Source organism: Xiphias gladius, chromosome 4 (genome assembly GCF_016859285.1).
Source record: "Xiphias gladius isolate SHS-SW01 ecotype Sanya breed wild chromosome 4, ASM1685928v1, whole genome shotgun sequence".
Classification (NCBI taxonomy): Eukaryota; Metazoa; Chordata; class Actinopteri; order Istiophoriformes; family Xiphiidae; genus Xiphias; species Xiphias gladius.
Window position 1 is genome coordinate 6,889,120 of NC_053403.1, and position 26,133 is coordinate 6,915,252.

The 26,133-nt window shown below is 40.8% G+C and overlaps 3 protein-coding genes across 6 annotated transcripts in view; 1 reads left to right on the forward strand and 2 right to left on the reverse strand.

Annotated features, from left to right (window-relative positions):
• Nucleotides 1-15,423, reverse strand: part of aven (apoptosis, caspase activation inhibitor) — a 39,007-nt gene extending 23,584 nt beyond the window's left edge. The window contains exons 1-2 of the mRNA XM_040125353.1: nucleotides 15,153-15,423; nucleotides 12,599-12,770 (exon numbers count right to left, since the gene is read on the reverse strand). Coding sequence (XP_039981287.1) covers nucleotides 12,599-12,770; nucleotides 15,153-15,347 — 367 coding nt within the window. The 5' untranslated portion in view covers nucleotides 15,348-15,423. The remainder of the gene's footprint in view (nucleotides 1-12,598; nucleotides 12,771-15,152) is intronic.
• chrm5b (cholinergic receptor, muscarinic 5b) lies at nucleotides 1,319-17,799 on the forward strand. Of its 4 annotated transcripts, none has more exons than XM_040125346.1 (2): nucleotides 1,319-1,383; nucleotides 16,186-17,799. In XM_040125346.1, exon 2 carries the CDS (start codon nucleotides 16,270-16,272, stop codon nucleotides 17,797-17,799), a length of 1,530 nt encoding a protein of 509 aa, XP_039981280.1. In that variant the 5' UTR covers nucleotides 1,319-1,383; nucleotides 16,186-16,269. The 4 variants fall into 4 exon arrangements, with proteins under 4 accessions (XP_039981280.1, XP_039981279.1, XP_039981277.1 ...); XM_040125345.1 differs by lacking the exon at nucleotides 1,319-1,383 and adding an exon at nucleotides 14,600-14,687; XM_040125343.1 differs by lacking the exon at nucleotides 1,319-1,383 and adding an exon at nucleotides 14,842-15,051.
• Nucleotides 17,800-21,506: 3,707 nt separating this feature from the next.
• emc7b (ER membrane protein complex subunit 7b) lies at nucleotides 21,507-25,422 on the reverse strand. The gene is made up of 5 exons (XM_040124614.1): nucleotides 25,076-25,422; nucleotides 23,261-23,380; nucleotides 22,989-23,127; nucleotides 22,475-22,555; nucleotides 21,507-22,155 (listed from the first exon to the last, which is right to left on the reverse strand). Exons 1-5 carry the CDS (start codon nucleotides 25,306-25,308, stop codon nucleotides 22,006-22,008), a joined length of 723 nt encoding a protein of 240 aa, XP_039980548.1. The 5' UTR covers nucleotides 25,309-25,422; the 3' UTR covers nucleotides 21,507-22,005.
• Nucleotides 25,423-26,133: the final 711 nt, after the last annotated feature.

Sequence of the window (26,133 nt, forward strand, 5' to 3'; positions counted from 1 at the left end):
TTCTCAGCTCACAAAGCCAGCTCCCTCATGAAAGAAACAAACAAATTTTTTTCTAGCTCCCTCTATAGTTACAACCACAGCAAGAGGCTTATCTGTACAGGGAAGGTCATACCAAAAGAAACAGAAAGCACACACTGAACAGCACTGCTGATAGAGGCAGTTGAGATTGTCTGGCAAACTGAAAGTGGTGTAAAATCTCTGCCGATCACCACTAACTGCTTCATCGGTCACTCACCCTGCTTTTAAAAGAGGGTGCATGGTCACACACAGTGGGGATTAACCTACCAAGTCACTGTGCAGCGGGACGTGTGAGGCTGGAGTTGTATGAATGTATTTCTTCTCTGATGAAGACACACAGCTGTAAGCAACGCAAAGGCAAACAGTCAGCTCCTTCTGAACTGCTGCTGACACCCACGTCGACTCCTCCTCCTGCTCCTCCCCCCTCCCCTCTGCTTCATCCTACTCCTCCACCTCTTCCACCTCCTCACCTCTGCCTCCCTCCTCTTACATGTTGCTCAGTGCCCTGATACAGAATGAGGCTACCGGCGTGGTGGGAATTTCTCCCAATAGTGGCTCACCGTTGAATCCGCGTGTTGGTGAGGATGTTACTGCAGCATGCATTCAAGCATCCTTTTCATCCGCAGCAAGCAGATGCCTGCTAGGAGACAAAATGTCATTCAACCTGTGCAGCTTTGAGGATCAAAGAAGCTTTACTCTGCGATCCGTGCCAGTGGAGTCGCTCAAACTTTCCAGAAAAAGTGAGAAGCTGCAAAGTTTTCAGCTTTTTTTGATTTCTCAGAAGATACCGAGCTCACGTCGTTGTCGTCTGTGAAAAAGGAGAAGCTTTGACAAGATCTTCGCCTGATTAGAGATGAGGAGGATGGGGAGCCGTTTCCAGTAAGTCGCCCTTCTGTGAAACAGGTCTGAACAGCATCATTGAGGCACCTAAGCTGCTCTGTCACATGGACATTGACACTGAACAGCTGTTGCCTTTACCATCTTGTCCCAGAAAGAAGCTGGACCGTTTAGGTTTCACGATGCTGAAAAACCTGTTTGCATCAAAGCGCCTCGTACTTAGCAACTGGTGAGGATGAGAGACGGTGTGATGACCCACCTGTATTTGACAAGTGTGTTTTTCACCTCGTTGGAGAGAGGAGCGCAGAGGAAAAAAGTCAACGAGAGGGAGCAGGGGAGGGGAAGAGAGAGCCAGCGAGGGAAGGTGTGAAGCTGTGAGAGGGACACAGAGAGCGAGGGAAGACACAGGGAGAAGAAACTGAGAACTCTGCCAGACTGAAGAGGGAGTAAAGGAAAAGCAGCGTATCAAAGACCTGGCCAAACGCCCGTCTAATGCCGGAGGATCGCGTTTTGTCAGAGCCATACATTGTGAGTATGCATTCTGTTTGTTGTGGCTATTAATGCAGGAAATTAGACAGTTCATGAGAGCAGCTGTCTACTGACCATATTTACTATTCAGTTAAGTCCTATTATAAAATCTAGCCTGATAAAATTTTAATAATAATTGTAAATGCAGCCTGATTTACTATATTAAGGAATCATGGAACAAGTGCTGGGGTTCATCAGCTGTCACCAGAGCTTTTATAGCTCAGACTCGGAACTCTACAGTACATGTTGTACAATGTGGATCTAAAATGGTAGTTTTTCAAACCCCACAAGGGTTATTTCATTAATCCTGAATCTTAAATATGTTTAATTGAGTTTCGGTATGGTTGTGTAGGAGTGTGGTGTGTTTATTTCTTACGCTGGAAAAAGTTAGAGGTACAAGGAGTTAGGATGATTTGTTCTAAGGCATCATTTAAAACCACGGGGGATGAGGAGTCACATGACTCACATCCCAACACTTGGAGGTATAAACACCATGAGCTTTGTCCAAACAAATTTTTAAATTGAACTACAGCTGGAACAATAAGCAATTAGTTGCCTGTCAGAAAATTAATCAGCATCTATTTCGAAAAAAAACAAAACAAAACATAAATTCACTTGTTTTACTGCTTTTCTGCAACTACTGCAAGTAACGATTATATTAATTATCGATTAATTTGCCAGTTATTTTCTAAATGACTCATTTGGTCTATAAAACATCACAAAACAGTGAAAAATGTCCATCATAGAGCCCCAAGTGTTGTCATCAAAGGTCCTTTTTTCTTCAACAACAGTCAAGGACCCTGAAATATTCAGCCCACTTTAATATGGCACCAAGAAAAGCAGCAAATTTGCACATTTGAGAACCTGGAACTATCAAGGGTTTGTCATTTTTGCTTAAAAAAAGATTAATCAGCTACCAAAATTGTTTCCAATTATTATTCTTTCTCATTACTCGATGAATCACTCCACCTCTATTGTAAAGTGCATTTAATTGGGATTTGGACCGTTAATTAGACAATACAAGCAATTTGAAGACATCAGCGTCAGCTTTGGAAAAAAGAACGATTAATCGTTGATTCAAAAAAAACAAACAAAAAAAACAATAGAGGACATAACTGGTAGATGCGGCAGTAATTTTGATAATTAACAAACTGTTTTAGGTCATTTTTCAAGCAGAGATGTCAAACGTTCATTAGTTCCAGCTTCTCAAATGTGAGGATTTTCTGCTTCTCTCTTCTGTGATTTAAAAATTTTTTTTTTACATTTTTATAAACTTAAATGATTAACAGAGAAGTTAAGCAGCAGTCTAACAGATCATAAAAATAACCGCAGCCCTGAAATGAACCCTCATATGTTAACATACTGACAGTCAAACACTGGCACAGGTATTTCAGGATGAAAGTGGGTAGACTGTTCTGTGGGATGACCTCAGTGAAGTGTCTGTTAACCACCTGCTGCTTTGTTTATCCTCACGCCAGCCTCCACTGGCTTAATCACAATCAGCAATCGCAGGGAAATGAACCAAGCACCTGCAATGCTTTGTATCCCAGTTCTGCTAACCCGACGGTACATGACTACCCTCATTCCTCTGCTTTGACGCCAGTCTCCTCCAGTCTACATGGCTAATCCAAGTATCCATAACAACACCGGAACATATAAATTAATGGCATGATTGGGACTATTCATCTCAGTTAGGAAAACGTCCTTGTGTTTGTCAATCTAGTTAGCCGAATCACTGAAGCTCTAATGCGATTTCCTTTTGTCTCATTATGATTGAGCCTTGATAGGTGCCCATTAGCAGCCTCGGTAAACTACGGCTGCGGGGGAGTAGGATTGATCCCTGTGTTAATGTGTACAGATAGATGGCCATGTTGGGATGTAAATAACTGTCCAGCAATTCCCCCCAGTCTTACAGGCAGATGGACACACTCACAGGACAAGGGAATTGCACCGTGTGCATTACCCCTAGCAACAGCACAATCAACTACCAACAATGCAAGGACTGAGACGAGTCCTGACAAAAATAAAATCGCCTTTGGGTTACGAAACAGTCGACAGCAATTCGTCCCTGGAGGCTCGAAGGCCACTTGATGTGTTTTAATTCAATCAATACACCCTCAGCTTACCAAAATTCCTCCCTGGTCCACAGCTACTGAAGTTCTCAAGGCGATGAAAACCCTTCAGCACAAAAGCCGTTTCAAAATGCACCGGCTCTGAAATACTTTGAGTATGAAAAGCTTCAAGGTTTTCATCCTGTACAAGTAGCTTCAGCCTGGAAGCGACGGCCATGAAAAAGGTCTGCTGCGTCCTTACACGATTCTTAACATTAAATGTAATAGAAGGTGTAATCGGAGTCAATCAAAACACATGAATGCTAAGAGCACTTGGGATGTTTGGACAAGCAGTGGGGCTACATAATAGCCATCCGTGAGGCCACAAAAACAACAGAAATCAACATGACCTTCAATTCAAATCAAACAGTCTGTTTACATAATTTCTCTGTCAGGCTCCATTTTTCCTAATCACACTCAGTACAGTAGAGCTTTCAACAGAGCTTTTGCAAACAGAAAGTCAGCCACTGTATGTCCTAACAACTCATTCATATACATTTTAATAGACTTGCTCGGCAAATTCACTGAAAAGCTGCAGGTCTTCACTCATCTATTGCTTAAATTTCCCAGTTGCAGTTAAGTTTTTTGCATTTAACTGCATTGCATAAACAAATATATGCAGAAATAAGATTAAATTGTAACGGTCTTTTTGGGAAAGCTGAGTCACTGCGGCAGCAAATGCATTTGGATACATTAAACAGAAGAAAAAGTCTAAATGAAATATTAACAGCGTGGAGTTATACAAATGGAGATTATATAAACAACAGTGACAGTTCTGCACAAGAACATCCTAGGTAAAATGTATGAATGAAAAGCACGGGGCATACGGGCTGCAGTATTATTACAGTGCCAGTGGTGGAAGAAGTACTCAGATGTTTTATATAAGTAAAACCAGCAATACTACAGTGTAGAAAAATACTCAACAAAAGTCCTGCATTCAATTTTCAGAAATACGGATTTCTTTCAGGCATGCACCATGTTACTAAGAAAGTACTATGACATGAGTATCACATGTAGAAAAAAATCCGAAAAATCTGATGTGGTTCAGTGAGACGATATAGTGGGCTCCAAAACACAAAAGAAATTTTTAAATGGAATTTTCAGCAACTGCAGGCCAACCATTTTAAAAGCTGAGTACATCTAATAGTGCAGAACAATCTCTGAAAATTTCAAGCATGTAGCACGAATAGTTCAAAAGTAATGACTTATGAAATTATGAAAATATTTTAGCAACACTCATTTATTAGGAGCGTGACCCCTTTTTTTAAAGGCTCCATATCTCAGAAACTAGGCCATTTTGTGGCACCGCATTTTACAACAGCTTGATGGCTTTGGACTAAGCCTCATCGAGACCTATAATTAAAAAATTGGCATCTAAAGCCTCAGTAACCTGGCCTGCTATGAAGCCGTTTTATTAAAACTACCACTGAATCTCTCAATCTGTTACATCAGGCACTCGAGATGTGAAGCAAAAGGAGTTTCAAAAAGTCAAAAAGGGAGCTTTGCTATAGGTGTTTTCTCTGTCACAGTAGAATAGGTACTGAACTGTCATTTTATTTTCCACTTTGTTTTCACATTTTAATGGATGAAAATAAATAAATAAATAAATAAATCAGATCCTGGCAGCAATCCAGTAGGTCTTGGCCTTGAACCAGGCTAGTGTTAAAGGTGTTGACAGGCTTTCTTCCATCCTCTGTCATTGCCAAAATCTCAAAGCTTTAGCTGCAGTTTTTTTTTTTTTCTGCTAGAAGGACGACACACTCAACCTGCTGGGCCATAAAGCAATTTCCACTTGTGCTGTAAAACAAACACACACACACACACACACACACATACACACACACACACACAGTGTAGCAAATCCGACCCAATTAACACAAAATATAAAGTGTGACAAAGACTCAAGCTGTAGGTCCTTTCCCTACCTGTCTCATTTATTTACAGAATTTTAATACAGTGTAAAAATCAATCTATTTTATTTTATTATTTAAAGAAAAGTCCGTTAACTTTTGCCAAATAGCACAAGTAAGAACATCGTAATGTTAAATGCTAAATTATAGCGTAACAGTAGCAGCACGAGTACAGTAGACTCACAAACTGACGCAGTAATTTCTCTTACGCTGCAAATAAAGTCTGCTAATATCAGCTATCATTAGCCACCATAAGCTACTGGTCATACCAGACCGATTAAGGCTGTTGTAGGAAAAACACCTGAGCGTACTGAATTGAGCAATGCTGCGTTGTGTTGCATATGAATTTAACTTTTCATTTCTAACAATGGAGATCTTCAGGGCTGCAAATGATGATTATTTTAAATTCGATTCATCTGCCGGTTATTTTCTCAATTCATTGTTATTTGGTCAGAAAATAGTGAAAAACGTGCATCACAGTTTCCCCAAGTGCAAGATAAAATATTTGAATCGCCTTTTTGAGTCCAAAATACAGAGGTATTCGGTTTACTATCATCGAAAACAAAGAAATGCAGCAAATCTATACATCTGAGAAGCTGGAACAAGTGAACTCTTCTAATACTGGCTTAAGTGCACCCAAGTGAGGACTTTCAATCCATTCATTGATTGTTTCAGCATTAAAAGATGTTCTTTCAAAAAGGTGCATAGTTCCCTTTTTCACAAAGCTTTCAGGCTTTCTGCCCCTAAATGTCAGGTCAGACAAAAACAATCACCACCCACTCAGATATATATTTACACAGTGTTGTTCTGGGTTATTCACATGGGCTCAGCTCTGAAATCACTGGATGGCAACATTATTAGATGAAGTGTCCTGTTATGACAGGCAGCATCCTCGCAGTATGACATACTGCCGCGTGGCATAGGAAAAAGTTTGCGTCCGTTTGATAGAACATTGTAAAAATCAGCCTGTAATCTCTCTCTGCCTCCACCGCACAGTAGGTATAGCTCTGCCCTCGACCTCTCTGCTCTGGGATTTTAAATCTCATAAGAATTGCAAGATACATTACAAAAGGTTGAGAAACTGCCGCAGGCCATTTCTATCCTGAAATACATAACATCCGCGCTTACTTCTGACCTGTACATTCTGCCCAACCTTGCCAATAAAAAACAAACAGAATACTTCATCACTTCAACACCTTGGATACAAGAGTGAGGGTGATACAAGCTCCACAATAAGAAGTATTCTGTAATAACTTTAGCCAACAAGAAAAAGGGAGTTTTCTGCGGCGAATTCCTGATTTCATGGCTACCTTAATTGGCCAGAAAAACTACTCTTGAAAGCATCGCCTCCCACATACAATTAAGTATCCTCTAGAGAGCGGCAGCCTCTTTCTGTACGGCATGACTAATCTGACAATGTGGGCAAAACACAGAGACGAGCGATAAGAGTCAAACAACTCACAAGAGCACCTTTGGCATTTTATGCTACAAGAGAACGGGAGAGACAACTCGACGTTTCAACACTCTCTAACTCTGTAATGACGGGAGACAAAAAAAACAAACCAAAAAAAACAAAAAACAAACAATCCTACAAAACAGTTTACTGCTCAAAAATACTCATCCTGAGTTAAAAAGCAGGTACACAGCAGGTATTTAATAGCAAGTTGGATTCAACAAATTAGAGTTTTTTAGTCCAAATATGACCTATTTACTTTTCACATCCATCGGCAATGCTTAGCATAAAACGAATGAAAATAATTTTTTCAAGTCTCTGCAAACTACTGCACCTGGTTTAAAGGAAACAGACCTTTAAAAAGAATTTTAGTTCACTAACTTTTTTTTACCCAAACATAAAAGGACACTAAAAAAAATTAATAAATAAAATGTGCATAGAAAGTAAAAGCTCATTTAAATGCTTTCCAGTTCATTTATATGCTATTGTTGTGGAAAAGGGAAACTCAATCATCTCAGCATTACACCGATCGGCCAAAACATTAAAGCTGGTTTAAAATTGGTTTTAATGTTGTGGATGACTAGGGTACCGGTTGACTTCTGTTCATTAGTACAAGGCCAACGTGTTGGTGTAATCCCAGCTGATTTTTAAAATTCAAATGATCTAACACTAAATATCTTTTTAGATTTCTACACCAAACTGTTTTGGTGCAGGCAGTTTATACTAGGGCTGGGAGATATGGCATATGAATAATATTGCAATATTTTTAGGCTATGTCACGATGTATGATATGATAGACAGACACGATTTTTGTAATTTTGCCTCTGTACACCACCACAGCGGATTTGAAACCAATCCATCAAGATGTGACTGAAGTGTAGAATTTCCGCTTTAATTCAAGGATTTTAAAAAAAATATCACATCAAACATTCAGGAATTACAGCCATTTTTACACATAGTCCCTCATGTTCAGAGGCTCAAAAAGCAATCGGACAGTTGACTGACAATCAGATTTTGAGCCTCTGAAAACTATTTTAAACTTGCATGCAAAAGGGAAAGAAATCACAACCAAGTTAAATTTAACAAAACAGTATTTATTCAAACCGGGCAATTGCACACATACGATTTTAACACCTGTTAAGTGGAAATAAATAATGGCATGATGTAGGCCTACATCCATTAGCCCAGTTCTATGCAGCTCAAGCTCCACCTCCATCTTCTATTACCGTTTCCGAACTCGGCGCGTACAGTATAAACTTGCTTTGGCGCTTCGCTTCTTTCGCTCTCTCCGGGCTCTTGCCCTGTTCCCTCCAGATACAGAAACACATGTCTGACCTATATAAAGATGGGTGACATATCAAAAAGGAAAAACCAACATAAAGTGTCTTAGTAAAGTGCTGGGCAACCACGAGCCGCCAGAACAGCTTCACTGGGCCTCTGAAACTCTACTGGAGGGATGAACACCATTCTTCCAAAAAAGAATTTCCCTCATTTTGGTGCTTTGATGATGGTGTTGGAGAGCGCTGTTAAACACAGCGGTCCAAAATCTCCCATAGGTGTTCAGTTGGGCTGAGATCTGGTGACTGCGAAGGCCACAGCACATGATTCGCGTCATTTTCACAGTCATCAGACTACTCAGTGACCCCCCCGCCCCCCGGTGCCATATGGATGGGGGCATCGTCATACTGGAAGAGACCACTCCCATCAGGATAGAAATGTTTCATCATAGGATAAAGTTGATCACTCAGAACAACTTTTTATTGATTTGCAGTTACCTTCCCCTCCAAGGGGACAAGTGGACCCAAACCATGCCAGCAAAATACCCCCCACAGCATAACAGAGCCACCGGACCCCCCCCCCCATTGTAGGGATCAAGCATTCAGGCCTGTACCGTTCTCTTAGTGTGGACCACACATGCACTCACCCACCTGTCGATCCGTGCCCTGACAACGAACCCTATTTCAAAGTCACTTAGATCTTTTCCTCATGCCATCTCGATACAAGATCAGAATCAAATGGGCCTGCTCAGCATTTCTATACAGGCCACAGAGCATGATGGGATGCACTTGTGGAAGCGTCTGCATTCGTTATGTTTCTCCGCTCATTTACTCAGGATTTTCCTTTAATTCGTCAGCCCTCTGTGTGTCGCTTGACATATGTATATGAGTTTTCTTCTTTTTGTGTCTGTGAGAGGCAGAGAGCCAGGAGAGCGAGAGAAGCAAAACGAGAAAAGCGAATCTCATGCCGGCAGCTTAAAAAAAAAAAAAAAAAAAAAAACAGGTGACAATTTGTACTCGATGTTTGCGTTATATTCATTTCCTACATCCCACGTAGAACAAGCAACAATACATCAAGTATATTTGACATATCGCCCACCCCTAGTTTATGCAGTGAAGTACTCCGATACCTGCAGCAGTATGTTATGAAACCTACTCAGTCATGATGAGACGAGACTGGGTGAAAGGGAAACAAAGTAAAGTGAGGTCTGCACTTCCTATATCAAGGTGTTCCAGCATACCCGCACTAAATGGCTGGAGATAGGAACTGCTTCAGACTTAGATTCAGAATCAGCTTTTTTGGCCAACTAGCCCGACGCCAGTTGTAGCTTTAACTCCAGTTCTTAGCGGCTGTCAATGTACCCTGCATACACAGCGCATGTAAATGGAAAAGATGCACTGATTTATAGCGCACATTAAGATTTAACTTGGTGATATGCAGGCAGTAATCCTGTTTGGTTTCTTAATTATACACTGACTAGAGGAAGGCTTGCACTGAAAACGCAGCCAGGCCATGAATCCAATTTTTTCTTACAGTAAATACTACTCATCATTTTTCCAATCACTTTGTGATAAGAGAATTTGATGATTTTTTTAATTCCATTAATCAATTAATTGTGTACGAGGGACAGCAGTGAAAAATTACCATCACGCTTTCAACTCTCTGTGCGCACATGAACAGTGATTTAATGCAGCCGAATTCCCAATAAAGCTGCTCTCATTTACATGTTTTTCTGTTTCTGCTGTCAGACAGCGGAACAAGTTTGAAACAGTGACTGAAACGCGGCCCGTCAAGGCGACATGTTAACCAGCAGTCACTTCAAAGCCATTTCCAGGCTGCTGCACTGCAACTGCTGAAATCAGAGATTTAATAACTGCAATGTGGTCTGACAAAAATCACCATACGGATAAGTTAAAGTCAGCGGCTGTGCTGAGGATTTCAGCTATACTTACTTGTAAAAAGATCACTCAGAGAGAAAGTTAGAAGCCCATCAACGGAATGAGACGCGTAGAGGGCTGCGCCTGCGGAGGGAAAACTCAACCTCGCGCTCACAGGGCAACACTGGCGACCCTCTCCTACCGAAAGTAGCTAAGGTTTGTCCAAAAAGTCACTCGTTTTTGTCGCTAGGTGCTTTCGTGAAGAAAAAAGTCGCTAAAAAGGCACAAAGGTTGCGGACTAGCCAAAAACAGAGAAAAGCTATCTAAACAAATCTCCATAATTGAGGAGCTGGGACAAGCAAATATTTGGCATTTTTGCTTAATAAATGACTTAAACAATTAATCTGCTATGAGAATTATTGTAGAATAATTTTCTGTTGATCAACTGATTGACTAATAGCATAGCAGCAGCCATATCAAACCTGATCAGACCAAATCAAACCCCCAAAGTAGACGAACTCAAAACCATGTTTACAATAACGACAATTTTTTTCTACCAGGTTTTTTGGACAATGTTATATTAAAAAAGGTAAAAGGCTTCACTTATATGATCAACCCAAACTTTGTGAGATCAAGGTAATCTGAATAGGTAAAAATGTTCTAACCTAGTTGTAATGAGCTGAAATAAAAAGCATCTCATAGTTTTGAGTTGGCGGACAAAGTGCAAATCCAAGCTTGAGAATGACATAAATAGAGAAGACAGCGTTAAACCCCAACTTCCAAACCACGAGGGGTGCATGTTTCTGACTGGGCTTAGAAATAGACGACACAAATAAAGCCCATGAAAATGAGAGACAAATATGCCGTTAAAGTCTGAGGGCAGATGGAAGTTTCCGACCATGATAACAGTACTCACTGCCATCAGTCCAGTTAAAAAAAAAAAAAAAAAGAGGTTTCGTATTTCTCAGTATACTCAGTCTGCTGGCACCTTGAGAAGTTGTTGAAAAATCCTACAAGAGAAGCTGCTCACTGACACTGAACTATTTTAGATGGTTTCTAAAATAGTTCGGTAAAGTAGAACGCCAGGAAACATAAGAGTTGGAAGTTACGAAGAGGGAGGTGGGGAGGCAGCTCACCATCTGCCACGCATAGCGGACCGCTCGGTCTTAATTCGTTCCTGGTCAGTCCTATGCCGGCAGGCCACTCGGAAAGTGAACACGAGGATTTACTGGAGATTTAGAAAAGTGAAACGGATTTACCAAATTTGAAGTTTTTTTTGTCAGATGAGGTGATAGCAGCACAGCTCAGAAAAGACATTTAGCTTTCTGTTGATCTAAACGGGACTAAATTTTGATTAAAGCCGATGTAACTAACAGGCTCTATGCAATCTCCTGGATAGATCTGTTGGCCAGAAGCGCTTAAAAACTTAAATCTTTTCCACACATTACAGTGCGGCTGTGCTAGTTTTACATGCGAGATGCCACCTCGGTAATGGCAGCTTGTTTACTTCCGCCTACAACCCAGGCTTGTTCATAGGTTTCAACCCACAGAGGCAGGTGATGCTGTGTTTTTCCTCCTCAACTCTAGAGAGGAGCTACTCCTTTCACAACTGCTAGAAAGCCAACGACTATAGCAATTTAAAACACACAGCAGTTGCTTTGGCTAAATTACAGCACATGTGGGAGCTGCTAAAAGGACTGCCTGCTTCCCCTATCCCCTGTCATATTTAAAAAATTTTGGCAGCACAGTTGACAGATTTGAGGACAAGCCCGCTGCCTAATTTAACTCAACTTGAGACATGAGCTAAATGTGACAGTCGGACATCGGGGCTGTTTTCTGAGAATCAGTCCTGTATTTGAAGAAATCTCGAGCTCTGCTCTAATAAGACGCACTGAGCTCTCCTACTTGTGCTCCTCTGGGGAGAGAAAATATCAACAGACGCAGTGATGAGACTGTAGAGAGCCCAGGGGGCCAAACACTGACCACTGAGGCTGAAATGAGCAAGCAAAGACAAACAAGGATCTTCTATGCAGCCATCTTGACAGCAGTGTCCATACAGAGCAAATAAAGTCCCTTAAGACAACAGACATTTCGTTTTTACTTATTAGGGTAAAGAGACAAGTTCAGAAGAGTACAAATCAGACTCAGTGGAGTGTTTGACACACTGAGGCGGGTAAACCAATTAAAAGTCATAACACACTTGTAGTGTTCCTTTAATCCAGTGATGGTTTTATAATTATTGGTTAAAAAAATGAGCCAATATCTTATTTGTGCAAACTGAAGCAACATGGTGGAGCAGCGAATAAAACCATCGAGAAATGGACCGACAATTTGTCAGTTAAGCTTTTTGGGGCAAATTGGTTTTATTACAAGCGTGTCGTCACATTATTGTGCTGACTTGTACAATTCCACCTTTGAAAGAAACCCCTTTGTGTACGCAAATCTAAGCCCAGAAGAGTCCCCATTATAGGACTATTGAATTGTTCTGGAAAGCTCAGACGCCTGACTTGACTCCTCCTGTGGGCTGACTGAGAACTGCATGTGTGGTTGGCAAAACTCTCCCAGCTTTTCATGTCCACATCTTACCTGCCGACTCCAGCAGGACGTGGTAATCCGTTCCCCTCTGAGTGGGCGTGTCATCATCAGGCTCCTGTCTCTCCGACTCCTTGTAACGGTCCCAGTTTGACTCCAGTTTCCTCCTGGAGAAAATCTCATTCCTGGCATCTTCCTCTTGAAAGTTGTCTCCTTCATCTTGATCCTGAAACAGAACATGGCGGGGACACACAATGAGCAACGTGACTCGAGTCACTTTAACTTCATGCCAGAGCTGCTTTTCATGTTGTCCATCCTACAGGTGCTCCTCAGTCATTTCCAAGAGGAACGAATGGAGCGGACGTACCGCATTTGCTTCAGGTTGAAAATGAACCCTGTACCTGATGGGACTTCATTTAGGAAACATCGATTGTGTATATTCTTAGTTATAAAAACTGCTACAGACAGTGACAGAGGTGAATGACCATAAAAGGTTTGATAAAACGCCGTATTATTTACAACTTACAGTAATAACGTGCTGCCGGTCCCCTGCTGGCCATGCAGGTTATGCTTACAACCCCACCCACACTGCTTCTTGTCTGGTCTGCTTTTTATCACACTACACAAGTAATTCTGCCTCCGGAAATCTGGTCTGACTGCACCTTAAGCGCAGACTAAGTTGGAGCTCCGATGGCCAAAGGCTACTTTAACCCATTTACAAGGAGCATCAATGAAATGTCTTGCTTCCATAATCCAAAGACTTCCTATTTGAAACATAATGTTGCGTTAGGACAGAGGGATGGGAGGGACTTTTCAAAAGTTTTACAGAGTTCAAAAATCCTTTTCACCCACTCAAAAGAGCAATAAATTAAGAGGTGAATATTACAAAATGTCCGGGGGCACATGCACATCCAAAAAAAAATCTATGCAGGAGTTGGGTAATAATATTCTGCACAAAAAGATGAAAAATACCAGCAAACTTCTATCCCTTTCCCAGTTCTTCTTTTATTCTACATGGACATGACAACGTTTCAACCGCAAATGTTCTTCCACAGTCCATAGCAGACAGTGTGCAGTTTTTTTTTTTTTTTTTTCGGGTATGATCTTCCCATGGATGTCACCTTGACATTTATAAACCAGCAGTTTTCATACAATAGAGGAGGGTGAAGAGGGGGACTTTTCAGTATAGGGACGCTATGATTAGTCAATTAAGAGATTAGTCTATCAACAGAAAAATAACTGGTTTTAATCTGGAGTGAAAACAGTTCAGAAATCTGTTATTGAATTGTTGATTTGGGGTACGTATGTGCACCATCCGGTACACCTTAACATAACCTCCCATGTCGGCCATCTTTCCAGAAACAAAACAAATGGCATAGATCATGGCAAAGACAATTAGCAGATCCTCTTGAAGAAAAAAAAAAAAAAGACTAGTTCAGACTTGTTTGTCTCGTTTTTTTCTAACTTCAAAAAGTTCTAAACGGCAACGCTTTGGGCTCTGTGACAAAGATTGTCCCATGACAAAAATAACTATTCCACTGAATGAGCTGCAAAAAGTACAAAGCATTTTGTAAAGTGGATAATTAACACATAGCTCTTATTCGTGGCTGGTAGCCAAGTCTGAGAAAAGGCAAAGGTATGTCCTACTGTATGACACAGGAGAGACTGTCGGTGCCAAAACTGAACTCATTAAAAGGGCGTCTGAGTCACAGATTTCTTCCTGTTTTGTCAGATTGCTGCACAAACCTTTTTCATAATGTCATCGTGGAAACGTGCAACGCGACAAAGCTGTGGTCTTTCTCGGTTTTTTTGGTGCCCTGTCAAAACTCACTGTGCTCATTTTTTTTTTTTTTTTTTGAACATCATCATCAAAGACCACACGGCAGCTATAGATGCACTAAGGGAGATTTTTGTGATTGCAGTCACAGTCTCCCTATTGTTTCCCCTCTAATTCTGTAGTTGCAGTAAGTTGTGGTCCTTTCTAATTCTCCGTGGCGGGGCCATCAGCTGACCGAACATCCCAGTGGACATCAACCTGAACCCTCTTGTGTCATACCCAAGGCCGAAGGTTGTACCATGGCGGTGTTATGGTGCCGTGGGAGGCATTTCAAGTGCTCGGTCGCTGCGATTAGGCTCCACTCAGGTTTCGTTCTGTTCAATCTAACTCTGTACATAACGACTGATTGTCATCATGTGCATAATGCGGGTACGCTCGAGAAGTCTGGATGCAAATCGCGACGACATAAACCCCACTTCTGTCGTGAAAAGTAACACACGGTGCAGTGGTTCGGGGTCAGGTTTATGCACGAACAATAACTTTATCTAAACAAAATATCAGCTTTTTAAAGGTTTTCACGGCGCTCTGCACCAGCCTCTGCGGGGAGCTTTTTTATGCAAATGAGCCGCCTCACCGGCTGGACACTGGCTACACTGAAATGAGGCCGGACTGAAGAGGAGGACCCGCTTGGTCTTAAGACCATCGTCCGTGAATGTGTGCAGTTTTCGCAGTGAGGAAAACTACTAAATGAACTATGTTGTCAAATCAGTTTGGCTGAGGGAGATAACAAGACCGGCTTTGGTATGAAACGCAAACCCCATGCTCTCTCACCGGGCAATGAAAGTCCGCTGCGTGGGCACCTCCGCCGCGTCCACGACCGCGGTAGTGGTCTCTTTTGCCGCGGCCCCGGTGGTGGCCTCCTCGGCCTCTGCCCCGGTGTTCACCGCCAAAACTGTCACTGTCGTGTCCACCCCGGCCACCTCTTTTCCAACTGCCTCTCCTGCCTCTGCTCGGTCTAACCTCCATTACTGTCTGCTGTGGCCGGACAGTTTAGCGTGTGACACCTCATAGATGCGCTGTGGATTGGGCGCTACCTTGAATAGCGTCCTACGATACAATGGCATTTGACTGGTTCCGGCTTTCATTTGGACCAAAATATATAGTAGATCTACATATACTCTGTACACAGACATACAGAGAACGATCAGTTCTATATTTCAGATTTCAGGGGCCGTATTTCATGTTATTATTGTAATGAAAAACAACAAGATAAACAATACAAAATTTCAGCCCATATAGACCAAAATATAATTTTATTTTACACCTGGGCTAGGAATAATAAAAGTGAACAATAAATATTGGTTTTCAACAGGTTACAATTATCATATGACTTGATATGGCACTTTTAAAACGTTTAAATTTGAGGGAGTATTAAAAATAATTGAAATTATAGTACCACTCTAAATGCAATTTTCTACTGAATACAAAAATTTAGTATATTTGTTGAAATGTCTGTTTTAACATAATGTATTTTATCATGAGCTAAAATTGCAAACAAGTTGAAAATGATCATTTTCTCACAAACTGAAAAATGCAAAAATAACCGACCAACTGTTTTTATCAAATAGTAAAGTGGGTTCATTCATTCAAATAGCAACATCGTATTAAAATGCTGCATTAGACGTGATGTTTTGGCTCACTAACATGTTCAGTGAGGACTTAAAAAACACACATTTCAATAAACTGAAAACTGCTACTACTACAGTAGTTATAGTAGTGGGTCTACAGGGGTTTATCCTTATATAATAAAAATTTAATTGTGTGCAGTTTGCTTACTCATTACTGTTTTTTCTTTTCATCTCAGGGAAACTGCTCATTCTACATGGAGGGACAGAGGGGCACTTCATACTGACCCGACACCAATATTACAGAAAGCTAACACAGCACCATGGATTCTACAAACAGCACTTTTGGCAACACATCCCATGTCCCAGCTGCTCCTCACAGCCTTTGGGAGGTCATAACCATTGCTACAGTGTCGGCCATTGTCAGCTTGATAACTGTAGTTGGTAACGTGCTGGTGATGCTGTCTTTCAAAGTAAACAGCCAGCTGAAGACTGTGAACAACTACTACCTGCTGAGTTTAGCGTTTGCTGACCTCATCATAGGAGTACTGTCCATGAACTTGTACACCACATATATACTAATGGGCTACTGGTCCTTGGGGAATCTAGCATGCGATCTCTGGCTTGCAGTGGATTATGTAGCCAGCAATGCTTCAGTTATGAACTTACTTGTCATCAGCTTTGACAGGTACTTCTCCATCACAAGGCCACTGACTTACAGGGCAAAGAGGACTCCAAAGAGAGCTGCCATCATGATAGGCCTTGCATGGCTGGTGTCTTTCGTCCTCTGGGCGCCACCCATTCTGTGCTGGCAGTATTTTGTCGGAGAGAGAAAAGTGCCTCTGGACCATTGCCAGATCCAGTTTTTAACTGAGCCTGTGATCACATTTGGGACAGCCATCGCTGCTTTCTACATCCCAGTCTCTGTTATGACTATCCTGTACTGTAGAATCTACAAGGAGACGCAGAGACGGACCAAAGATCTGGCAGAGCTGCAAGGGCTTGCAACCGAAAATGTTCCAGAAGGGACTAAACCACAGAAAACTATTATTCACTCTTGCTTTCATTTCACCAGAGAGAGGAGAGACAGGAGTCAGGCCTCCTGGTCCTCATCTAACCAAAGTAACGCCACAAAGACGACCACTAGGTCAGACGAGTCGTGGGCGAAAGCAGACCAGATCACTTCGTTTAACAGCTACACCTCATCTGAGGAGGAGGAGCATCACATTTCCATAGAAACCCCACAGGGATCTTTCAAAGAGCAAAGTATTGGGCAAAGTAATAAGAACGGGCAGGTGAGTGATTATACAGAAGATCGGTATTTTTCCACGCCTCAAAAGAAGACCAGTAAAAAGTGCATCTCCTACAAGTTCAAACAGGGTTCAAAGGGCAAAAACGGCAATCCTACACCTGCAACACCCTGCCCGTCAGAAGCAGAGCAGCCTGCAAAAAATGCCTCCCCCTCCTCCTCCACCACCTCCAAGCCCATGGACCCCGCCCTGAAGAACCAGATCACCAAGAGGAAGAGGATGGTGCTGGTGAAGGAGAAGAAGGCAGCCCAGACTCTCAGTGCCATCCTCCTGGCCTTCATCCTCACATGGACGCCATACAACATCATGGTGCTCATCTCCACTTTTTGCACCGAGTGCATCCCTACGTCCCTCTGGCACCTGGGCTACTGGCTGTGCTACGTCAACAGCACCATCAACCCCATGTGCTACGCCCTCTGCAACAAGACCTTCCAGAAGACCTTCCGCATGCTTCTGCTCTGCCAATGGAGGAGGAGGAGGAGAGGCGAGGACAAGCTGTACTGGTGTGGACAAAACCCAAATGTCAACAATAAAATGACTTGATATGGTACTGCAATATTATAGCAGACGTTTGCCTACGTGTGGATTTTCTTGATATATACTGTAGTCGGTGGTCATCTTCAGCATGAAGTGCTGCATGTGATTTTTGTGTTAAAGTACATGTTGGTGGAAAATGTGCTGAGCGTGAAGCAGCACTTGAACGGCTGCTCCAGATCATTACAGAAAAGAAAACCTCATGAAGGCGGCTACACATTAAAGGTTAAAGGTTAAAGAATAGGTTCCGATTATTCCAAGTTTATTTTAAAAGGGGAACTCCATCGATTTAGTATGTTTACAGGTCTTGGGGAGTACTGCTGATCATGTGAAAAAGCCGTTCGTAGCTCCAACAGGAGCCGAGTGAAGGTTGATAAACTGCCTGAAGTGACGTCAGTTGAATCAACGATCTGAAGACTATAAGTTTTAAAACTTATAGTCTTCAGACTATAAGTTTAAAAATATTAAAAATAAAAAAAATCTGAGGGTGTGGAGATAGAAAGAAGTGAGGTTACCAGACCTCTGTAGCAAGGAAGAACGATGTGTGGAATTGAAAATACGATATCTTTGGTTGTGCTGCATTGATAATGATCCTCTTTTAAAACTGTCCATCATGAGTCCAACGATTTTATTGGAGTGCAAAGCTAAATCGGTGGAGTACACTTTCAATACAGTTATTGGTTGCTGTAATCATTCCTCTCCATACTGGCCATGCAACGATGTCGTCCTAACGTGACTCGGGTGTAAGACATCAGGCTCCACATATCCAGTGTCAATAGCCGCTATGATGGAAATGTCCATACAGGCTGGAATAGAGCCGTTTTCTCAAAATAACCCTTGTAGCTATAACCATACAAAACATTTAAGCCTGCTGGGTCTCGTGCTGGGTTTTAGGGACCCAAAACAGCAAGGGTATGCTTCGCCTGAACTTAACGAACTGAAATGCATTTTCGCAGAGAACGAGGACTGTTGATTTTGCCCCCCAGCTCTTACGCTGGTGTCATGCTATAAAGGAATCCCTTCAAGGTCAATGTGGCCATGAGGAATGATTACAGGGACTAGTAACAACTTACTTTTAATGCACATATTGTATGAACATGAGTAAAATCTCTGAACCCGTCCTTAAAACCTCATCTAATCCTCCTTTATTCTAACGCTCACTTGCACTGTATATAATGGACATAATGTAGGCTAACACATTCAAAATAATATACGGTATAAAGAACACATTTTACTGATTCTGTTGGATTTAACACCTCACAAATGGTAAATGTAAATTGCTTAGTGTATATATACCAGTTTGGTGAATTTTTTTTCTTCTGTTTCCTTCTTGGCTCTTGCAATCGATATTTGATCTTGTGTTCAAGGGCTAATCTGTACATTTCTGTGCATTTGCTGCATTAGTTTCACAGTGGTAATGTGACTTGTGACATTGTTTATGGATCACACCTCAATATTCATATTACTGTAAAAAAAACAAAAGAAAAAAAAAACCTGGACAAATGTTATTTGAAGCCTGACTACAACCATGTCTCTCTGATGGATGAGTGATGCTGTTGTAAATTACTGCACTTTTATGTTGTTTATGGTGTAATGTCAAACGTATCTCCCGAAACTTTGTACCTTTTGTTCTGCTCAGAGGCAAAAGTGCTTTGTGAATGAATCTGTGCTCATTGTACACCTGTGCAATTTTGTGAAAGTGAGTCCATGTGTACTGATATGAACAGTGAAATACAAGTTCAAAGACAGAATTGTACCTTTCGTCGACACGAACATTTTCAAACATGTTGAATCTGATCAGATTTGGTTTGTACTTGGAAATTCTTCTTTTTGAGCAAACCACTACCCGCTCCAACAGCTGACTAATAAAACTAACGCGCCATGGATAACATGTAGTTTAGCTAGCATGACTGTTGGTGAGTGAAGAGCAGAGCACAAGACCTGCAGGAGGACACTGGAGGTCTCTTTGGTCTCAAGACTCCATGTTAGTGCAGGCATTCTGCATTATAACAGTCTGATACAACGCTATTATTAAAGGATAAGGCAGGTGATATCCTGTATTTTTGCTATTGTCAACAAATCCCGAAAAAAGACCACAACAATGAATTGAACTTATCCCTCTGTGTCATAGACTCCACTTTTGTTCAGAAACTCATGAATAAGCCATACTGTATTACGGTGAACATGGGCTCTATAGTTTGAGTCAGTTCCAGGTACCTCGCTACAGGACCAAATCTGCAGTTGAAAATAGTCCCCAACAAATATGGGCCACAGAGAGGCTGGGGAAGTTGGAAATGTTGATATGGACACATTGTTGGTTTTGGTCCTTTCATGGGATATTTTGACCAAAAGAAAACTGTAGAATATCATCAGCCCTATCCATCAAAGCAGTGTGTCCTAGCATTTTTTATTATTTTTTTTGCTTCTGACCCCTAAATCCAGCAGTGTCTACATGCCTGTGACGCCTCATCGCAGGTTATGAACTCACTGAGCCTGAGGAAGCTCTGTTAGCTCAAAACGTTCTGTTAAATTAAATCTAATGAGCTGTCAGCACAGTGTGCACATCTTTTGTCCGGCTTCTGCCCTCAGCTTCAACACTCGTATAAATCTTTTGTATACATGTTGTCGTAGGCTGCGTTGAGACAAACACAGTTAATATCTGTCTGAACAAGGCCTAAGTGCGATCATCAGCTGCGAGCAGTTCAGCCCACAAGTGATTTCTCCATCTGTTTTATTTGAAGGATTTCTAGAGGCCCGAAGAGGTACAAGTATTCATTATTTCCAAAAAAAAAAAAAAAAAAGATGATGGATTGAAATAATACATTTCTTGTCTCTATAATCACCTTGCAACCCCTGAGATTTATCTAGAGACCCTCTGGTGGTCCCAACCCTGATTCTTGACCTTGGAAACAGTAGTTTGACAAAACAATCCCAACTCAAAGTCCATTTACTAGCTTTTTCCAGAACTTTCTGCTAGCTAAACCGATAAATTGGAAGGGTTTATATATTGGCCGATGATAACTTATTGCAGATATATACGTTTATCGGTGTGTATGTCAGACGGTGAGCAACAAGAAATTGCAGTGAAGGAATGTCAAACTAAGTTAGAGGTAATTTAGAAACATTGTCGGCTTTACATAGTTTGGGAGAGTGCCGTCAAGTTGATTTCTCAAGTTTCAAATGTCACACTTGGTATGTATCTTGGTCACAATTTAAAAAAAACAGAACACAAAAACTACCAGTCGATATATTGTATAGATTCTTTTACACCTAAATATCGATATCTGCAAAAAGAAAAAAAAAAATCCTGTATCGGCTGAGCTTACAACCACATTAGTTGTCTTCATCAGCAAGTACAATTTGTTCAGTTGTCATGGAGATCATCTGTTGAAATGCGAGCTTCCCGTCAGCAACTGATAGTGACTTATCCTTAACTGAGGACATTTATCACAGACACATTTTATTGTGATTTTAATATTGACTTCACTGTCTGCTTTATTAAAAGTAAAGCCAGTTACACTAGAGATCTTGAAAGCAACCACACAGCTCTATCACTCTTTGACCTGCCATTAATTTTCATTTTAATTTATACACCTTAGGCACATATGTACAGTATGTCAATTCTGGCCTTACGGTACACCACACAATAATTCAAAAAATGAGAAGGCCATGTGCTCACTTTCAAACAAATGAGATGGTCTGAAATAAAAACAAAGTTGTTATATAACCATTGAAATTTATTTATCTAAGCTTTTAAATAAGAGTTTATGAGTCTTAAAATTCAATTCATCTTCATTCACAGTCATATTACTGAAATTGGAAAAACAAGAAAATCTCTGAGTATGTTTATATGTTCTCTTTCAGATAGTACAATTAGCAGCAGTGGAAAAATGCACACCGGAGGGTTAGCACAGAAAAGATCGATGAGTAGTAGAGCCACTTGTACAAAGTATAGAGAAAATTAAGAACTATAGCTTTTGCAGAGTTTAAGAAATTTCTATCAGTGCCGTACGAAAAAAAAAAAAAAAAAAAAAAAAAACATATTATTGCTCAGTTTCCAATAGCATAATAGAAACCGAGATGAGCTGAAAACATCTATCAATAAAGAAAACTGTACAATAGACCCAGAGGGAAAAGTGACACTTAAAAATCTTGCTTCCATGGCATTACTCGTGCTTCTTTAGGCAGACTGAGGAGACAGTGTGCAGTACAGTACTACCTCCTCTTGGCAGCCGGCCTGGTTCCCTTGCTGCTGCTGCCTGCCTTGCTGGATCCCTTGGAGCCAGAGAAGAGCTTGGTCATGAGCTCAGAGACATCTGGAAGCTCTGGGTTGGGGTTCAGCATGTTCATGGACTGCTCCATTTCCTGTAAGGACAGCAGGGGAATGGAAATCCTCACCAATTAGAAAAACCCACCACATAATTGATCAGACTGACATTTCTCACAGATATAATTTTTTCACACTTCAAGATAAGGCAAGGACAGAGTGTCATGAAGTTTATACAGGTAGTCTTTTGACTACAGACATTACAAACAAGGGAACTTGTGATATCTAGTGCCACTTAATAAATCCTTATTAAACTGATCAGAATGCATCCAATACAGTTCGAAGACACTGCATGATGAAGTCAATTTACATACAATAATATTGAAATAACACTTTTGGCTATGAAGGATCCTTTACCTTTCTCATCTCTGGGTCATTGGTGTTGACCACTTTGGGCAGCAAAACAATGATCAGCAGGGGCAGAACCATCATCATAACCTGCAGGAGCAACAAGTACAATAAAATTTAAACAAGAGATTCAGAAGTAGTTCGTTCATCTTTGACACTAGCATCTATCTAACATACAGGAAACTATTCTCACCGACAAACTACACAGTTAATTAAGGATGAACATGTCGGCTAAGGTTAATTAAGTCTGATTTTCCTGATTACCTTTTGGAAAAAAAAAAAAAAAAATGCTTTGACCTACTCTTCCTTGCCAGTGTGTAACAAGCAACTGCAAATAGTAGGAACAGCATAGTTACACTGCTTAACAACTTATAACAAAATTTTAAAGAAATGGAACTACGTCATCTTAACTGTCGCACTTTTTAAACGCACACACATCTCCTTACACCACTGTGGTACAGTATATGAAAACAATAGATCGTACATATCCAGCACGTTTATACAACGCCATTAATGTTTTTACCATTGGGTTCATAAGGAAGTCTGTCCAGCCCCAGGTCTCCCTCTTCATGAAGTAGCTGTGAGCACCGCTAGCCCTGATTTGGAGAGGATATGGCTGGCGAATTACTTCTGAAGTCTTGATGTAGTTCACGAGACGTGCCCTGCGAAAAGACACACGGTTACTTTAGTGGAACGGAGCTGCTTTTTGAGAGTACACTGAAGAATATACAAGGCTGATTCAACACGAAACATTTGTATGTGTCTTTTTGGCTTCTCACAACATTAAGGTCTTACCTCATTTTGCCCTTGGATGTGATATCAACACGCACTGGTTCAAATCTATAAGTTGGGGTGACAACTTCCACAACGTAGGATCCTGAAGGGACGTCATTCACAGCAAAACTTCCATCAGTTCTGTAACAAAACAAAGTAACGAGATTATTTACACTGTTTTATTGTCCAGACCTGTCAGTGCTCGTGTAGGCTGCAAATATTGATTTTATGTGGGTAAACTGTTAAGGCACTTCCTCAGAGATGTAAACCAACCCTAAAAGTTTTGGACAATTGCCATTTCCTGTGAATCACTGTTAATCAACCATGTCTCAAGTGTCAATGCGAAGAAATCGAGAACTTATTGTTTTCTCAGACATCCATGGTTACATTATAGATAGATCGATTATATAAACCTCAAAGGAAAGATTGTTTCCACAGAGTGTGCATTATCAATTCATTTTAGAATTAATTAGCAATTCTACTAGTATGCTTTTAAGGGGTTATAGTAGAAAGCACTTCACGGATTTTACATATGTGGATCAGTTTATCTCTGTAAAAATGGTTGCAGAGAGCTGAAAAAACAACCCTTGTGATATTATCAGGTTTTACTATATCTCTGTTTGGAGACGACACATTTTAACAGATATCCTGTGTTGCAATACTGGAGTATGTGCAGCTTGAAGGATGTGGGTATTTGCAAGGCCGGGAGGATCTAATGACGGGATAGTATCGAGTTGAGTTACTGAAAGCTTAGTCCAGTGTTTCTGAAAACATAGGAACTAAAGGTCAAGTTATCTCTCCAATGATTTTGACAATTTGTTTTTTAATGTGTCTCTCACATCCTCCAACTTTGCTGTAGTGCCGGTCCAAATACTTGTATGAAATCAAGCCTACCACTGGACTGTGATTATATATAGAGATGTTGTAGCATTAAAAGGACATACCAGCCTAATTAAGGACACCTCAATAAATAAGACAATTTCATTGTCATACCTTGTCATTTACTTTTATAATATGGTCACTACTGCAGCACTTTGTGTGTGTATGAGGGATATGATGTGTGTGTGTGTGTGTGTGTGTGTGTGTGTGTGTGCATGGGCTGGAGGGGGGTATAGAAAGAGGGCGATTATACAGTCAGATGCCAGTTTATTGGGTACAGCTAGCTAAAACTGATGCAGTCTAACAGTCCTGCAATAAATCCGTTAAAAGAGGTGTTGATTCAATTGTATGATCAGTTTGTAGGAGCATTTATAGCAAGACGCTTGTGTTACAATTGTGTTAGAATGCGTTAGTTTTAGCCAGGTGTACCTAACAAGCTGACAAACAGCTTTTTTTGCTCCTCTTTGTGTTTTTTTTCCTATACTTCTGTTGTGTTGTTTTAGCCACCTCAAAACAATCAACTTCCATCACTGAACAGTAAAGTTACACTTAATTATAAAAAGGCACACCATACTTAATTCGGGTAGTATGACTGTTTTGTGGGGAATGTTTGATTTGACTGCACCACTATATCTCTGCATCAGAGGTTGTTTAACAGCAACAACAGTCACGTCCCTTGTGGCCGAGGTTTGTTTTGGTTACAACTACTACGAGACTAAAAGGCGTATGTTCATTGTGAGATTCAAAGCTAAATTCGGTGACAGGTCGTTGTACCAACTGGCATGAATTACAACCACTATTATTAAGCCGCTATTTAGTTACGACAGTCAGGACCTGCCATCTGCCAGCAGCAGCTGCAAAACCACCAACCGTGGAGGCTAGCTAGCTATGCTAACGCTACCTAGCCTCGCTAGCGGGCTAGCTAGTTAGCAGGTGTGACCGTGGGCCGTTTCTTACCTCAAAAACCCCACGTATTCTTCGCCTTCCACCAGAACTCTGGCTGTGGAGACCCAGTCTTGTGTTTTCACCCCGGGAACTATCGCTCTTCCCTCGATTTTGAACCGATCTCCGTTCGGCTGTGTCGGTACACCTGCCCCAGGCCCTGTTTCCATGTCAGCGAAACACCACGCCACGACGACCGCAGTCTGCACGAAAACCCATAACAGCGGTACCCTTTCCCTATGCAACATATTACCTATCTTTCTAAATTAAAATGAGGTCTAACTATATTTGCGTCAACATGTATTCAAGAGCAGTTTGGAGAAGGTGCGGAAGACTCGGCGCATCAGTTGCCTCTGCGGAAAATAACGTCACTAAAAAAAAACGAAAACTTTATTGTACAACCAGATAATTACACTTCGCTAATGTTGATGTCAGCAGCGCATTATGTCATGCTTTACGTGCTTAGTTATCCATGTAAGTAACCTAAACTTACATTTACTACAAATGTTGTGCTTTTAATGAGGAAAAACCCCCACAAATGCCTTTTACTCTTTTCCTTCAAGATTCTACATATTTGATCAACTCTAAAGAGACGTCTTGAAAAGTTTAGTTTTTTAACTAAATGTTACAATAGTATTTAAAAAAAAAAAAAAAAAAACTTTGCCTTCATTTTTATCTTGTTCTGGTCCTTTCTATTTCAATTTACTTTAACTGGGTCTCTGCATTATCCAAAACCCAGTTAAAGTAAATTAATCAAATTAGATTTATGACCTTTTGAGAACTTTTTAATACCACATACAATGCAATTTTTCATCTTTTCATTGACATGCCGGTCAAAGGACAAGAAATCAGTAGGGACAATAAGGCCTACGCTTACTTATAATATAAATATATAACGATAATTAATAGTAATAATAGTAAATAAATATAATATTAGTTAATATAATTTGACCTGGACCCAGATCAGTGGCTGAGTAGATTAACCAATTTGAGTTTTTTCTAAAATTAGCTCCTGGATACTGTGGCTTGCAGTATTAATAATAATAATAATAATAATAATAATAATGGCAAGA